At 39.9% G+C, this 15,673-nt stretch overlaps 1 protein-coding gene across 2 annotated transcripts; it reads left to right on the top strand.

Annotated features, from left to right (window-relative positions):
- The first annotated feature begins 6,224 nt into the window (after positions 1-6,224).
- LOC145156686 (uncharacterized) lies at positions 6,225-8,513 on the top strand. Of its 2 annotated transcripts, none has more exons than XM_079075967.1 (2): positions 6,225-6,389; positions 7,222-8,513. In XM_079075967.1, the coding sequence occupies exon 2, from the start codon at positions 7,231-7,233 to the stop codon at positions 8,380-8,382; it is 1,152 nt and encodes a 383-aa protein (XP_078932093.1). In that variant the 5' UTR covers positions 6,225-6,389; positions 7,222-7,230; the 3' UTR covers positions 8,383-8,513. The 2 variants fall into 2 exon arrangements, with proteins under 2 accessions (XP_078932093.1, XP_078932094.1); XM_079075968.1 differs by having other exon boundaries at positions 6,225-6,394.
- The last annotated feature ends 7,160 nt before the right edge of the window (positions 8,514-15,673 follow it).

The following is a 15,673-nucleotide window of genomic DNA, read 5'->3' as shown; positions in this document are numbered from 1 at the left end:
CCATTCTTTGTAGAATTGATGATTTCATTCAGGGTTGGTCCAAGCGTAGGGCGATCTAGCGACCTGGGCCACTGCCTAGGGCATCACTGTGAGGGGTGCATAAAAATTAGTCCATGTCTTATGGGCATATTATTTTTATGTACAATCTTTGATCGGGTTTTAAGAAAGGCATGAGGCATCGACTAATAGAAGGGGCAGAAGGCGGCAAAATGCAGCTCAACAATCACGCGTAAAAATTAGAAAACAAGGAGTCAAACACACGCAATAATCACGCCCAATCAGAAATAGATTGTCTTGAGTCTTGCAAGCAAAAGTAAAAAAATTATTGCTTTAAGAAGCTACATTTTTTGTTCTTTGCTTGCATTCCCAAACTCTTAAATCTGAAATTCTAAATATGAAATCAAAAACAAAAAACGTATTATTTGTGTTTTGTTTCTTTTCTTTCGAGAATTCTAAATGCATAGCCGGTAAATTGTCAAGTGGAATCGTGTGTGCATGGTCTGGGGCAGTTCGAGAAGTATGGAAAGATGAATCCGGGTAAATTTTCTGGTTTTATGATTTTGATTTTATATGTTGGTAAAAATTTATGAGTTTTGTATTTATACTTAGAGCCTAAACTGGACGGTTTTGCCCTTGATGAGAGTTTGATTGATGATGTTATCTTGAGCTGCTGATGTGTAACCTACTTTTGATCAAAGTTGGACGATTTTACCCCTGAAGATGGTATTTGCAATTTCAAGTTGATTTGGGTGTTGCTTGTAATCTTGCTGATCTCTTATGCTAGGATGTGTAATGATAACTAGATAAAGTTTTATTTGCAAGGTTCTTACATGTTCAGATTTTCAAATTGGGGTTGATTTTTTGGCTAATGTTGATAATGCTAAATCACTGGCTATGAGGCTTTGTAATATTTACAATTGATTTCTTGATTGTGTTCATCTATTTTTCTTTCTTGTATTTTTTTTCGGTTTCGCTAGCTATGTTTTTGTATAGGTTATTGATATTAAAAAAGTTATTTTTTAAAATGGTTCTTTAGTGATGGTGCACTTTGCTTGGTTTTTAGTATTTCTTTGTTGATAGGATTAGAATACTTTTAGAAATTAGTCTCTGAGTATTAGTGTGAATCTTGATACAGAATTGAAGAACAAAAGGATTTGGGCTACTTTCTTTGGTTTTTAATTGGTTATTTGTTAATATGATTAGTGTAATCTGTTGCCAATAGGATTAGGACGATTTTAAATGTTTTTTATTTTTGACTCAAATTTATTAATTATCATCCGATTTAATTCAATCTGGTTTTTATTTTACAAGTCATATTGTTTTGAAAGTTCGTCTTTAGCATTAACTTGAATTTATATTAACTTATAAGACATGTTTGTTAGTTATTGAAGACATTAAACATGTTGTATTATTATTTTTGTTCAATATCATTGTAGCTGTCAAAACGTTTGTTATCTGCTTTTCAACAATCTACAATATAGAAAAAAAATCAAAGGACAAGTTAAATCAACAACAAAGTTTTGATTTTAATTAAATGGTTGCACCGTCTTTTACACCATCATACAAATGCATTCACCAAAAAACAAACCTATTGAAAAGAGACAACAGTAACCACTAGAATCACCATTAAGCATCATCACTGCCACATTCGCACCCGGCGCTTGGCGCGGGTAAACGGCTAGTATATATATATATATATATATATATATATATATATATATATATATATATATATATATATATATATATATATATATATATATAGGTTTAGGTTCTATGGAAAACAAAAAACCCTAAAAATCATAAAAATGCATAAAAAAATACTTAAAGATCACAAAACTTTTTTTTTTGAATTTTTTTATGAAAAAATCGCATGTTTTTAAATAAATTCGCTGAAATTTTTTTAAAAAAAAATGATTTTTTTCAGCGAATTTATTAAAAAACCTGCGATTTTTTTATAAAAAAATAAAAAAAAAGTTTTGTAATCTCTAAGAATTTTTTTTATGCATTTTTATTATTTTTAGGGTTTTTTTGTTTTCCAAATAACCCTTCCCATATATATATATATATATATATATATATATATATATATATATATATATATATATATATATATATATATATATATATATATCAAACTTAACTAACCATATCCACATCCTTCCATTTAGGATGGCCTACAATACCATTTGCTACATTCCTAAAAAATGATTTTCCGGGTTGCAAATTGAGTTCTTGAGGGTATATCGTCCACCTTGCGTTCGACGGCCGTCTTTCCATGATCAATGCACCCCATATCGCAATATGCTGTACATTTTAAGATAAAAATGTTACAACTATTTATATAAATTATCGTCTAAAAAATAGTTAAAATTTAACGAATATTACCGAAGAAATTAACCACCCAAAGTCAGCAACTGCAAGTAACCTCGACCAAAACTTCACATCTAGTGGGAGTATATACAGCCTGTGTTTAGTGTTGAGGTTGGAAGATATCATATTCCATTCTTTCCAAAAACTCAACGTACTAGCAGCATGAAGATTGTCCAACATGAGATGATTTGAAACATCATTACTCTCTTCATTCACAATTTCTTCATTTGCTTTTTCAGGACTCTCCATTGCTTTTTTTCCTTGTTTTGGTGATTTTCTTCAATTTTGGTGTGGATTGCATCTAAAAAATTAACATGTTAAATTATTATCAATAACATAATATTTTATAAATAAACCACATTTAAAATATGAGTTTTGTACCACTGTGAACGGCGTCCGCTGATACCATGCAACACCCCTCTTTCGTTGCGGCCTAACAATAGGAGTCACTGTTTTTTTGTGATGTTCACCCATGTCCGGTGACGGCTCAACATGCGTAGGTGTACGCCCAACTTCCCCCTCCAAACCATGTGTAGATATATCATCATAGTCCAACTCTGTACCATGGTAAAATGTTTTTTCCTCCTCTTCATTTACCATCTCCTCCTCCTCTCCAAACCCTGTATCTGGTTCATCTTTTTTCTGTAATACACGGTCTACTTTAGAAGTTAAGTCAGCCACAACGCCTAGTAGACGCTTCACTAATGCCTTTGTGCTCGTCTTCTTCTTCTTTACCGACCTTGTTTATGTGTCGCTTGACATATAAGTTCTTTCTACTTCAGGCTGTTGGGAAGAAGAAGCATTTGTGACAGATTCAGTTGAAGATATTTCCGACTTGTACTTCTTTCTTCGAGGAGGCGAGGCAACAACAGGTGGACTATGTGAAACCGGACTATGTTGTCGTGGGGGAGACTCTTCATGGTTAAGAGTCCAATTGACGTAGCGAATATAAAACAACAACATCAACTCCGTCGGGTTTGCCACGACAGAATTAGGTTGGTTGTTAGGCTGCAAAAATCAGATTGTTAGTTTAACATGAAAAAACATTGGAATTTGTAATTATATATAATCCTTAATATAAAAAGCATACCACAGACATGTTGATTATTCGACGACATTGAAGCCAAGATAACGGTGTTTTACTTCTCCACGACCTCATCTGTGACAATTCTGTCGACATGCGTATATAAAACTGGGTTGCCTCTGGGAACGGCTCCAAAATCCATATCTATGGAAAAAAAGGTAAGTATCATGCTATTACTGTATAAAAATGAAAATATAACGGTATCATATACTACAAACCGAAGTTCAATGTTATTATTATATAAAAAACAAAAGTATGATAACTATTTAAATGCATTAGAAACTAACCTTAAACGGAAGCATAAAACCGGCAACGGTATACTTGTGTACTTTCTTGGATTCGGGATTGGCCTGCTTGAATAGTCTAAATTTTTCTATTTTCTCAAACATTCCACGCATCAAAGCCCGATGTATACGTCTGAAAATACGTATCCCATGCAAACCTGCAATTTTCAATTTATTTATTATAATTATTATTGTATGTATACACAATCTTTAAATGTAATACCTGTTCCAATCCTCTATATTATCAGCAAGCTTGTATACTGCCGCGAGAATGCCCGTTTTAACGCCCCGTCCGTGGAGACCTTGCAACATAAAAACAAGTTGGATAAGCATTACAACATCTTCATCCTGAAGTAACAAATAATTCATAGACATAATGTAGTCTTCTAAATCTTTCAAGCGCAAACGTGCATCATTAATGTTTGGGAACAACCGAGCGCGAATATTTAAATTTGACCGGCCTCTTTCGTCATAGAGTAAATCCACATAAGGCCAACTTTTAAACCACAAATCAAAATATATTCAGTTTCACCAAAATCCCTCTATCTCAAAAAGAAACCTCCCCATTTCAAACATTTGTTGAGACCTTACTTTATGCAACATCATCAAATGCACAAGTAAGGGGTCACCATGGGGGATATGCATTCCTAAGAATTTTTCAAACGGTGAAGCTTCAAATAATACTCGTTGTGATTGTGTTAGGGGCGAAAAATAGTCTTTAATGATCGTACCCACCACGCCTTATAAAGTTAAATCTGCTTTTTGATTGAGATCATCGTGCTACAAAACACATACATTTAATATCATATAAAACGTTAGTAATTGAAAATAAAAAACAAGGTTTCAAAATTACTTTTCTAAATCCGTTTATGAAATAAATAACAACGTACTTTTTATATAATAATAAATAAGTTCATATAAAAGGGTAGAAAAAAATGGTGGAAAAAGCAGTTTCATGTCATTCCGTAGAGGCTAGAGGTCGTTCCGCGGAGACCCCTCTACGGAGTGACCTACACCTCCGCGTAGGCTGTTTTTTTGGTGGTTTTATTCATTCCGCGGAGGGAATGCATCAATTCGCGGAGGATCCTCTGCGGAATGACGTACACCTCCGCGAAATGGATCTTCCCAAAATTCGAATGCCCCCTGTTAATCCTAACATCTACAAAATCTAAATCTGTATATATTCACGGTAATCAAGTGGAATTTTGTAACATTTGAATCATAAATACATACGATACGACATTAATCAAAAGAGGGGAATGTGAGAAATACCCGGGAGCCGTATCCATCGACAAAAATATTGGGGAAATTACCCTCCATCGGTGCCGGATTTTGCTGTTTGAAGTCGATTTCGCCGGAAAATGACGTCGTCTTATGTTGTCGCCGCCGGATTTCAAGTCGTCGCTGGAAATAAATCGGATATGAAGTCGAAGCAGAGATACGTTCAAAATCAAGAGGAAGTTAGGGGACCAGTGGGGGACGAAAGAAGGGGGGGACCGTTTTTGTCAAAGAGGAGATGATCAAATTACGAAAGTACCCCTCTCCGCGGAGGAATCTTCGTTCCGCGGAGCTCCGCAGAGGTCCCTCCTCGGAATGCATGTCTAGGGCTGTCAAATCGGGCAGTCGTGTCGTGTTTTGTCTGACACGACAAGACACGAAAAGGTTTTGTATAACACGAACACGACACGACACGATGTCGTGTTTTTTTTCATTAACACGAAAACGAACCAATTAAAACACGACAACACGACACGACACGACAAATATAATATTACATAACTATTAGTGTATTCCGTTCACACTTAAAGATATATAACACGACAAAAACGACAAACACGAAAAACATGACAACCACATGCTTAATCGTGTCAATTTATGAACACGAACACGACACGACACGACATTGTGTTTTTTAATATTGACACGAAAACGACACAAACACGAATTCGAATTTTGATTTCGTCCTGATTTCGTTTCGTTTCGTGTATTTTTGTCGTGTCGTGTCATAAATTGACACCCCTATGCATGTCTATGCCTAAAAAAGTCATTTTTCATGTCTAAAATTTGAAATTGCCCTCCAAAAATTGATTATACCCGGTATTTTCACAACATTTGAAGGATACCGCTGAATTTAGGCACACAACAGCACACATGCACACAGAAAAAGTCAAAAATTTAAAATTAAAAAAGGGTTAAATTCATAGAATACAAGTAATGAAGGACGAAAACTATAAATTTTGAAAACTGCTGTATATAAACTTTATTGTTCCTTAAAGTTTGATGCTTTTTAATATGTATGTATTAATATTAATTAATTCTGTGATCAATTAAATTAAAAAATATAAAAATAAAAGTACAATTAATGATTAATGATATATATGGAAATATGACGTCACTTTGACGAAGGGTTCGAGCGTCTTCCCCTCTTTTTAGTTTAAAACCCCAGTTATTACAACAATTTAAAAGATACTCCGTATTATCCAATCAACCCCTGTTCTCTCCCATGGTGCCACATTGCGAACAGTCAAAAATCAAATCGAAAGAACCCTCTGTTTGCTTCGCGCTCGATTGAATCGTAGAAAAAATCTCATTTTCTACTGATATCTCCCAGAAATCAACTATATTTGGAATTGAAGTGCTGCCTACAGGTAATGTGCGTGTATTTCTATTGTTCTTGATAGAATTCATGATATTGTTCTTACGTTCTGGTATTTCTGTCATCTCTTTGCGTGTATTTCTATTGTTCTTGATAGAATTCATGATATTGTTCTTACGTTCTAGTATTTCTGTCATCTCTTGTCTCAATATTCTTGATGGGTGTATTTCTTAGTTCTTGGCATTTTTAAGAATTCTTAATCACATTTTTACTTGCGGCTGATTTCATACGCGTTTGTTTCTTGATTCAATCGAAAATTTTGGGTCTTGTGTCTGGTTAATCAAATCGAAAATGTTGGGTCTTGTGTCTAGTTAATCAAATCGAAAGTTTTGGGTCTTGTATCTAGTTGTGTTTACTGTTACTTTTCTTGATCAAAATCGTAGTTGTATTGATCAAATCATAGTTGTATTCTTTGTTAGTTTTAGAGAGCCTCAAATCTCACGAATATGAAATGAAAAATAAACTTGCTGAACAGAAAGTAAAACAACTTGTAGGTATGAAGAAAATATTAAAGAAAAGTAAGAAAGTTGCGGAAAAAACTTAGTGTATTCATATGATAGAAGCCTATATATATAGCCTTACATACCTTGGAATAGGCAAAAATAATAATAAACTACTCCCCTAAGCTAAAGACCCATTAAAGGGTTAGAACAATTCCCAACGTGCCTCTATAAATTATCCAACTACACATGAATTATCCAACTAAAAATTGCTACTAATTCTAGTCATGCATATCACGTGAACATGTGGTTAGTGAACCGATTAACACAACATTCTTCTCTCATGTTTAGAAGAAAACGTAATAATGTACTATTTTGAAATAGGAGTACTTGATGGAGTCGGCTTTGACAGAGTCCAGGAAAGAGTCTGAATATGAAGAGACGAAAACAAAGGGAAAGGTCGGGGGGTTTGACTTGCTTCCAGATGACTTACTGTTAGATATCCTTAAAAGACTTCCTGATAATGTCCTTCGCTATCATTCTAAGAAAGTCTGCACACAATGGTTTGATATAATTACTAACAACATATTGCTAGATCATGCTTCTTTCATCATCCAAAGGCCAATAGGATGTTATCCATCACGCCATGTTGAAATAAGGGTAGAAGGAGAAGGTATAGAAGTGAAAGAGCATAGTCTTGACATGCACTCCATAGGCCCTATAAAGTCTTGGTGTGATGAGTTTATTCTGATAGTTGGTCCCTATGGAGAAAAATCTATCATCGCTTTCAATATAGTCAACAAGGTAGGATCCATACTTCCACCGTGTCATGCACCTTGTAGAGGGCACTCTGAAAACAAATGTGCAGTGGTACTAACCTTTGATGCAATCAAGGGAATATACAAAGTCTTGCACGTGTATATGGGCCCACCAATACAATGCCATGTACTTGTCTTGGGCAAAGATGTTGTCTCTGGCCTTTCTTCCTCATATTGGAAAAGGATGGAGCTCCCTCCTACAATGGAGATTTGGCAGGACTATAAGGGAGAGCCGGTTTGTGTCCAAGCAAGGTACTTACATTGGGAACTTTCTTCTTCTGACTACATGGTGTCCATGGACACGGTGAAAGAGAAAACAGTGTTAATGAGTGTACCTCAATCCCATCATAGCACAGCTGGCAACCATTATACACTTTTTGAGATGGGGGGTTTCCTTTGCCTTATAACTCGAGTTTCATGGGCAAAAGCTGCAAAAACTGACATTTGGAGGCTGACAGACTTTGACAAGATGATATGGCAAAAGTTTCAATCGATTACAATTCCAAGGTGGTACCTTGATAAAGGATACACAGCTGCTAGTCTATACCCTATCTGTGGGGTTGTAGGAAACAGATTTGTCATCTTCAAGTCTTCTAGGTATAATAATGACTTATATAGTTTTGATTTGAACAAGGGTACGATGGAAAAGCTAAACATCGTCCTTCAACCTCATGATGGTTTAGTGCTTCATGCTGGGATCAAACCTCAGCAAAAGATTCAGAATTGAAAGTTGTTGTATGAAAGATGATGCATATTATTTCTCTTGTTTGATGCAAAGTAACTCTTGCTCTTATCCATTAATGATGGGATTTGATGTACTGTATATCTCTTTACATTGTAATTAATGATTCTTAAGAAGCAGCATATGAATAAGGTTTTGACAAGCATGACAAACTAAGTCTTGAAACATGAAATCCAACACACTACACACACACGATAAACTTTTTCTTGAGAAGAGTGCGGTTAGGATACAGATCAACCCAGTTAAAAGATACTATTAAATGAGCAAGCTAAACAATAGTCACAATTTAATTTATTATAAGAGGAAAAATAAGCAAAATTTATGGATCACAAATCGAAAAAAGGTGAATGAAAAACATACCAAGTGTTACTTTGTTAATTCGTGTATAAATTTTACAAGGTGGTTTAGTAGCTAGACTCTATATGGTTTTGACATGATGCATGCATCAGTTGACAATAAAACTGAAAATTTTCAATTGCAAAAAAGAAAGAAATGAATTGAAGAAATGAATTAAAGGAACAATTATTTACCGTTTTTACTGCCCTAAAGGGAATAATATTAAAAAGAAAAGGAATAATAGTGGGAAAAACCCCACAAATTTTTACAAACACATACTTCCCTAGTAGTTGAGATCATGAATGATCATGTTGAGAAAGATGATGACGAAAGTTCAGCTTCCATAGTTGGTGCATTAATGATTGGTACTGCATACTTTTTTCTACTAGTACTTCCTTGGTTTCATCAACAGAAAAAGTTGAGATTGTTGTCAATAATACTAGTGCAAAGATCTATGCTAATGAGCTTCTTGATTTCCTCAAGATATATATTGGAGTCTAATGAATCCCCTGTTGGAATAATCCAGAAGATTAGAAGATTTATCTCTTATTTTACTTTTTTTTTTGAGTTTCTTTAGTCATTATCATCTTTCCTGCAATTTAGAGATAAGCACATATAGTTTTGTTTTTTCTTTTCTAGTATAAATAGGAACCTCTTTTTTGGTGTTTACGTAAGTTTTTTTGAAGTGAAAAAACCCAAGCTGAAAGTTGGACGAAAATACCCTTTCCTTTGTTTCTTCTTGTTCTCTGTTTTCTTTGTTCTCCATTCTTGTACTCTTGAATTAAGCAGGATCTGTTTACATTTGGTATCAGAGCCTACTTACCAAAGACCTACCAGGCTTCAATAATAAAGCCCCACCATGGAAGGATCGAAGATTCAGTACCCTATGCTATCCAGAAGCAACTATGCAGCCTGGGCTATAAAGATGAAAGTCTTTATGCAGGCTCAAGAAGTGTGGGATGTTGTGGATCCAAAGAATCCCCAAAACCCGGTTGGCGTGAAGAAAGATAAGATGGCACTCGCCACCATCTATCATGGAATTCCGGAAGACCTGTTGCTGTCAATTGCGGAGAAGCAAACAGCGAAGGAAGCATGAGAAACATTGAAGGTTATGTACATGGGTGCAGACATGGTAAAGATTACGAAAGTCCAAACTCTAAAGACGGAATTTGAAATCCTGAACATGAAGGAAACAGAAACTATAGATGATTTTTCGATGAAGATAAATGACATAGTTGGGAACATCCGGGCCTTGGGAGAAACCATGGATGAGGTATATGTTGTGAAAAAACTGCTTCGTGCTGTACCAGGTAAGTTTTAGCAAATTGCCTCGACAATTGAGCAGTTTGCGGATCTTGAAACAATGACGGTTGAGGAGGTAATTGGGAGATTAAAAGCTCATGAAGAAAGGGTGCGTAGTCAGACCGAAACCGGCGATAGAAAGTTATTACTTACTCACCTAGAATGGCTCGGCAGATCAAAGAAACAAGTTGAAGAAGGACAAGAGTTGTTACTAACCCATCAGGAGTGGCTTGAGCGTAGCCGTGGTAGAGGTTGTGGAAGAGGTGGTGTAACACCCCAAATTCCAGAGGTGCTATTAAAGGAATTAAAGTTTAAACTAAGGAAAGGGACTCGACGAGTAGGCATGCTTACTCGCCGAGTCGGAGCGGGAATCTGTCGCGGGTTAAGTGGCCAACTCGCCGAGTCGGCGGCTTGGACTCGACGAGTTGGTGCTGTAGAGAGAAAACCCTAATCCCGGGGGTTGTGCCCTATATAAAGCACATTATAACCCACCCTCAGCCTCTTTGCTACTACCCTTTTGAGATCTAAAAACCCTAATTTTCGTGTGAGACTCCATTGTTGAGGAGATTGGAGCTTGGAAGAGGAATTTGGTGGAAGGAGCTTGAGAAATTAGAGGCTAGCATCAAGGGGCTTGAGTAGATCTGGAATCTACATCAGTTTGGGCACATCTCAGAGGTAAGGAGCCATTATCTTAAGCTATTTCCTTTTTGGTTCATCCTTGGTGGTTGATTTGGAGTTCCTTAGCTTGATTGTGAGCTATTTCGAGTTAGAGGCTTAGATCTGAGGTTGCTACTTCAGATCTAGACTTGTGATGGCCTAGAATATCATAAAGCTCCTGTCTAAGAGTTGTTGGTGAAGCCCCCTAGTCCTTAACCCTAGCCCTAGAGTGTTTTGGGCTTATATCTCCTTGGTTTCACGTAAAGTTTGCAACTTTATGTGAGGGTTAGGCTGTAGAAGAGTGGATCTATGGATTTGAGCCCCTGCATGGCTCGAAAAGCCACTGTATGGATTGAGAACTGGAGAGACTCGGCGAGTCACATGGGTGTACTCGACGAGTTGTATGAACATGTGCATGGACTCGGCGAGTTGGAAGAACAACTCGGCGAGTCTGTTGAAGATTGCCTTGGACTCGGCGAGTCTGGTTGTAGAACCCCAACCTCTTCTGGTTAAGATGCAGATCAGTGAGTCGAGGGGTGACTCAGTGAGTTGGACAGGATGGGACTCGGAGATCGTTGGACTCGACGAGTCTTGGGGTGACTCGGCGAGTTGAGTCGTGTACTAAGAGTTTTCAGAGCATGAGGACTCGACGAGTCAACGGGTTGACTCGGCGAGTAGGGTCAGTCAGGAAGTTGACTTTGGCCTGGACTTTGACTTTGACCTTCAAGGGTGTTATGGTAATTGGTTATTTATGTCAATGGTCCATTGATGGCAATAGGTGTTGGAGTTTGGAGCAGTGCTTCGGGTGTGTGCTTCCGTGGTTCGGTTCTTCATTTCAGGTGAGTTATCCTCACTATATCGACAGGGTCTACGGCACCAAGGCCGACCCTTTATCGAATGGAAATCCGGGTATTGTTGTTATGTTATTGCTTTGCTAGATCTGCATCCTGGTATTTGGGATGGTGTTATGTTAGTGACCTGGTTAAGGTCGGTACCCGGTAATTAGGGTAATGTTACGTTAGTGACCTGGTTAAGGTCGGTACCCGGTATATAGGGTTAATGTTATGCTAGTGACCGGTTAGGTCGGAATCCGGGTTAGGATGTTGATATGCTATGTGATCTGTTAGACTGTTGTCTGGTTAAGGATTTGTTACGCGATTAATTGTTTATGTGCACATGGTTGTTTGACGGGGGTTGGGTTGAGGCGGGTCCTGCTTTGTGTTGTAGGCCAACATACCCAGGGCGGACCGGATATTCCGAAGGCCCAGCGAGCGGTCCGGATAGGCTGAAGGCCCCAAGAGGGCGGACCAGACGTGCCGAGGCTCGGAGAGTGGACCAGGCCGACTGAAGGCCCGGTGTGGGCGGACCAGTCATATTGTAGACTCAGAGAGTGGACCAGGTGGATTGAAGGCCCGGTGCGGGCGGACCAATCACACTGTAGACTCGATGTACATGGCTAGACTCGGAGGGTGGACCAGGTGGACTGAAGGCCCGGTGCGGGCGGACCAGTCACACAGTAGACCCGATGTGCGTGGTTGTTCTATTTGTGATATGTTATGAGTATGTTTATGTGTGGTTGGTATTTTGGGGGTAACTCACTAACCTTTCGGGCTTACAGTTCAGTGTATTGTTTCAGGTACTTCAGGAGATCGTGGCAAGGCGAAGGCGTGATCGTACCGCTCCTCATTTTTATGATTTATGTGATATGGTTCTGGGGGATACTCTGATGTTTAAACTATTTTGAAAACGAGATGTATGAACTTAATGGTTTTTGAATGAATTAAAATGTTTTAATTTGGCTCAAATTTTATGGGTGCTACAAGTTGGTATCAGAGCCTTGGTTTCAGTGAATTGGAGGAACATTCGTGTGAATCCAGTCTCAAATCAAGGAGGGATTTTCAAAATGGTTTTCAAAAGGTTTTTTCGAAATAAGTAAAGGAGGACGCAGAGGGTACGATCAGCCAGAGCCAGTAAGTAGACCCCAAAATACCATACAAGTTATTTGATTATGTGATATGTTAGAACAGAATGCTAGTACTAGGCTAGGGATCTTCAGGAATTGCATGATAGAATTGCCTGATTACATGATGCCTGCTAGCCTAGGGTTTCCTTTATGTGAAATTGACATCATTACTGTAGTTGTCTTGTGTATGCATCACGGTTATACATAATTAAGATCTTATAGCCTGAGAATGTTTGATTTGGCCTTATGTTCTGTTCTTGTCTGATTGGGAGCTTAGGGTAGGATTGGATATTCGAAAGTCTATAGGGTCCAGCGTTATGTATGGCTAGCATACACTATTGTTGCAGGGTTGGTGGAAGTTTCATGGATAGGTGGGTTGTGTGAGGCCGGGAGGCCAGTTATGAGATATTTAGCATTCCTCTAGGAGTGAGGATTGAGCGCTCGCTATGTTATGTACATTGTTAGGGCGTTGTGATGATACTTGAGACAAATATGGGTAGGTGTGGAAGGTAGTATGGGCCCGTACTACTGAAAGCACAGGACCCATACGCGTAGCAAGGAAGTCACAACCCCTAGGGTTGGGTAAGGAGTTGGTCCCCTGTTATATTATGCATTATCAGAGATCTTTCTGGTGTCTTACCAGAATGGTGGTTACGAGACGTCTTGAGACCGGATCCAGGTTAGGATCGGGAGTTGGCAGCTAGGATAGGCCAGCATTGTTAGAGGATCGCGTCAGTGGGATCATCCGGGATGAGGTGATTGAGATTGTTCGGGGACAGTTGGCGGAGATGTTTGGGTCTATCAATACCATTATGGTCGAGTATTTCGACGAGCGCTATGCAGCTAGTGCAGAGACGATTGTCGTGGCAGCTATAGCAGCTGTAACAACGGCAGGGGGAGGAGCCAGTTAGGCTTTCTAGTATCGGGACTTCGATGATACGAAGCCCCGACTTTTGATAGGGTTCGGGACCCGGTTATAGCCATAGGGTACCATATGACGTGAAGGGATGTTGCTTCACATGTTCATGTTCTACTGACCAGAAGGTCAGGCACGCTCTGAACCTGCTAAGGTCCGGGGCGAAGGATTGGTGGAGACTTGCTATTGGGACGTATTCTGAGGAGCAGAAAGCAGCAGCTACTTGGGATCAGTGAGGTGTTTTGTACTTGTTACAGTATGCGGGATTAAGCGGGAGATGTTCAGCACTCGTTATGTTCCACGGGTTGAGAGAGAGAGATTGGTTCAGGAGTTCCTGGAGCTGAAGCAGGATTCAGAGTCGGTGACGGAGATCACCAGGAGGTTCACTGAGAGGGCGATGTTTTGCCCGAAGTTTGCTTTGGAGCAGGCTCAGATGTCCCGATATCTGAGTGTGCTCAAGAGGGACATCAGGCAGTTTGTGTCCACGCAGAGGTGTGATACCTTGTTATAGCTGCAGGAGGCCGCCAGGCGGCCGGAGTTAGAGATGGAGTTGCAGTTACGAGAAGCAGAGGCAGGCCCCGGTGCAGTCGTAGCCGGCGCCGAAACGGTCCAAAACCATTGACTCTAGGGTTGGAGGTCAGAGCAGCCACACTTGTGAGAAGTGTGGGAAGGGTCATGCCGGAGTTTGCCGATCCGGTGGTGCGTGTCGCAAGTGCGGGAGAGAGGGGCATCATGCGAGGGATTGCCGTCAGTCGGCCTCGGTGCAGGATATGAGGATTTATTATCATTGCCATCAGGTTGGACACTTGAGGATCTTAGTAGTTAGGGGTTGTAGTCGGTTAGCATCCAAGAGGATAGGTGATCGGAAGATTGGATATACGATCTCGTTGCTAGGAATAGCAACTGCGTTGCGAGAAGTGTTCAGTTGAGATTCGAACTTCCTTGGAGTTCGGGATGTGCGATGTCGGGAGAGTGACATGTGGAGGTTGCTCACTCCGTAGGGATTTAGTTCCGGGGGAAGAGGGGGAACTTTATCAAGTAAGTTCGATCGAGTTATGCCGGTTTGTCAGCGGAAGTTAGTAGTTGGTACACTAAGTGGGGAGAATTGGAACTTCTTCGGTAAAACAGCAAGTATCCAGGGTGGTTAGCTGCTTAGATTTATCAGTGTTGTTAGCCGAGAGTGTGGCATGATTGGAGCAAGTGGTAGACAAGTGGGGTAGGGAACAAACCATGGTTTCAGGTAAGGTAGTTGGTCGATGTGAGGCCTGGGTTTAGGCCACGGAAAGGATTCCGGGAACAGAACTGAAGTTCGGAACCCCAAGAGGGCTAGAACAGACTGCATGGGAGAGATTCCCGGGAAGGATGGTTCAGGGTGACGTATGATAGTTTTGAGCGGTCCGGATAGACTGAAGGCGGGAAGGCGTACCAGTCAGGCCGAAGGCTCGGGGAACGGTCCAGATAGGCTGAAGGCCCAGGAGGGCGGTCCAGACATGCTGAAGGTTCTGAGAGTGGTCCAGATAGGCTGAAGGCCTGGTAAGGCGGTCCAGTCATGCTGAAGACTCTGTATGTGTTAGTAGATCTGTATGCGGAGAATGAGTGACTGTGTCGCCATGCAATCGTAATCGATATGGTCTAGCCCCAAGTATTGATCATGATGATGGAGTTGGCTGGAGGCCGTGCATGGGCCTAGTTAGTTATATGATCGGATTCGGAGTATATGGGAGTTCGAGGATAGCAGTTACTCTACATGGATAGTGTAGAGTGGAGTTTAGCTCAGTGACACTTATAGGTGCGGTAAAGGTTGTTGAGTAGACTTCTTGGAAAGGAAAGGTATGTAGCTCCGGAAGGAGTATGGGTCCTCTGAGAGGAAGGCAGCAGAGTAAAAGGATGATCGAAAGTGCTTCGGTTATTGGTGGTAAGCACTGGGATTGTACCAGATATATGGAAGCACATACAGGTTGGATGCCCGTTGAGGTTGCGGCAATATTGGATGATACGCAGGCATGTATTCAGTCTCCTTGGAAGAGGAGGAAGATAGTGGTTCCAGATTGGAGAGTGGGACAGAGGAAGGTGAGACAGCAGGTTAACAGACTCGGGAGTAG

The sequence above is a fragment of the Lactuca virosa genome, chromosome 2, assembly GCF_052849685.1.
Source record: "Lactuca virosa cultivar CGN04683 chromosome 2, Lactuca_virosa_CGN04683_v6, whole genome shotgun sequence".
NCBI lineage: Eukaryota > Viridiplantae > Streptophyta > Magnoliopsida > Asterales > Asteraceae > Lactuca > Lactuca virosa.
This window is presented reverse-complemented; position numbering and strand designations above follow the sequence as displayed.

Coding starts and splice junctions, on each gene's coding strand:
- LOC145156686 (XM_079075967.1), top strand. CDS start 7,231: ATGGAGTCGGCTTTGACAGAGTCCAGGAAAGAGTCTGAATATGAAGAG.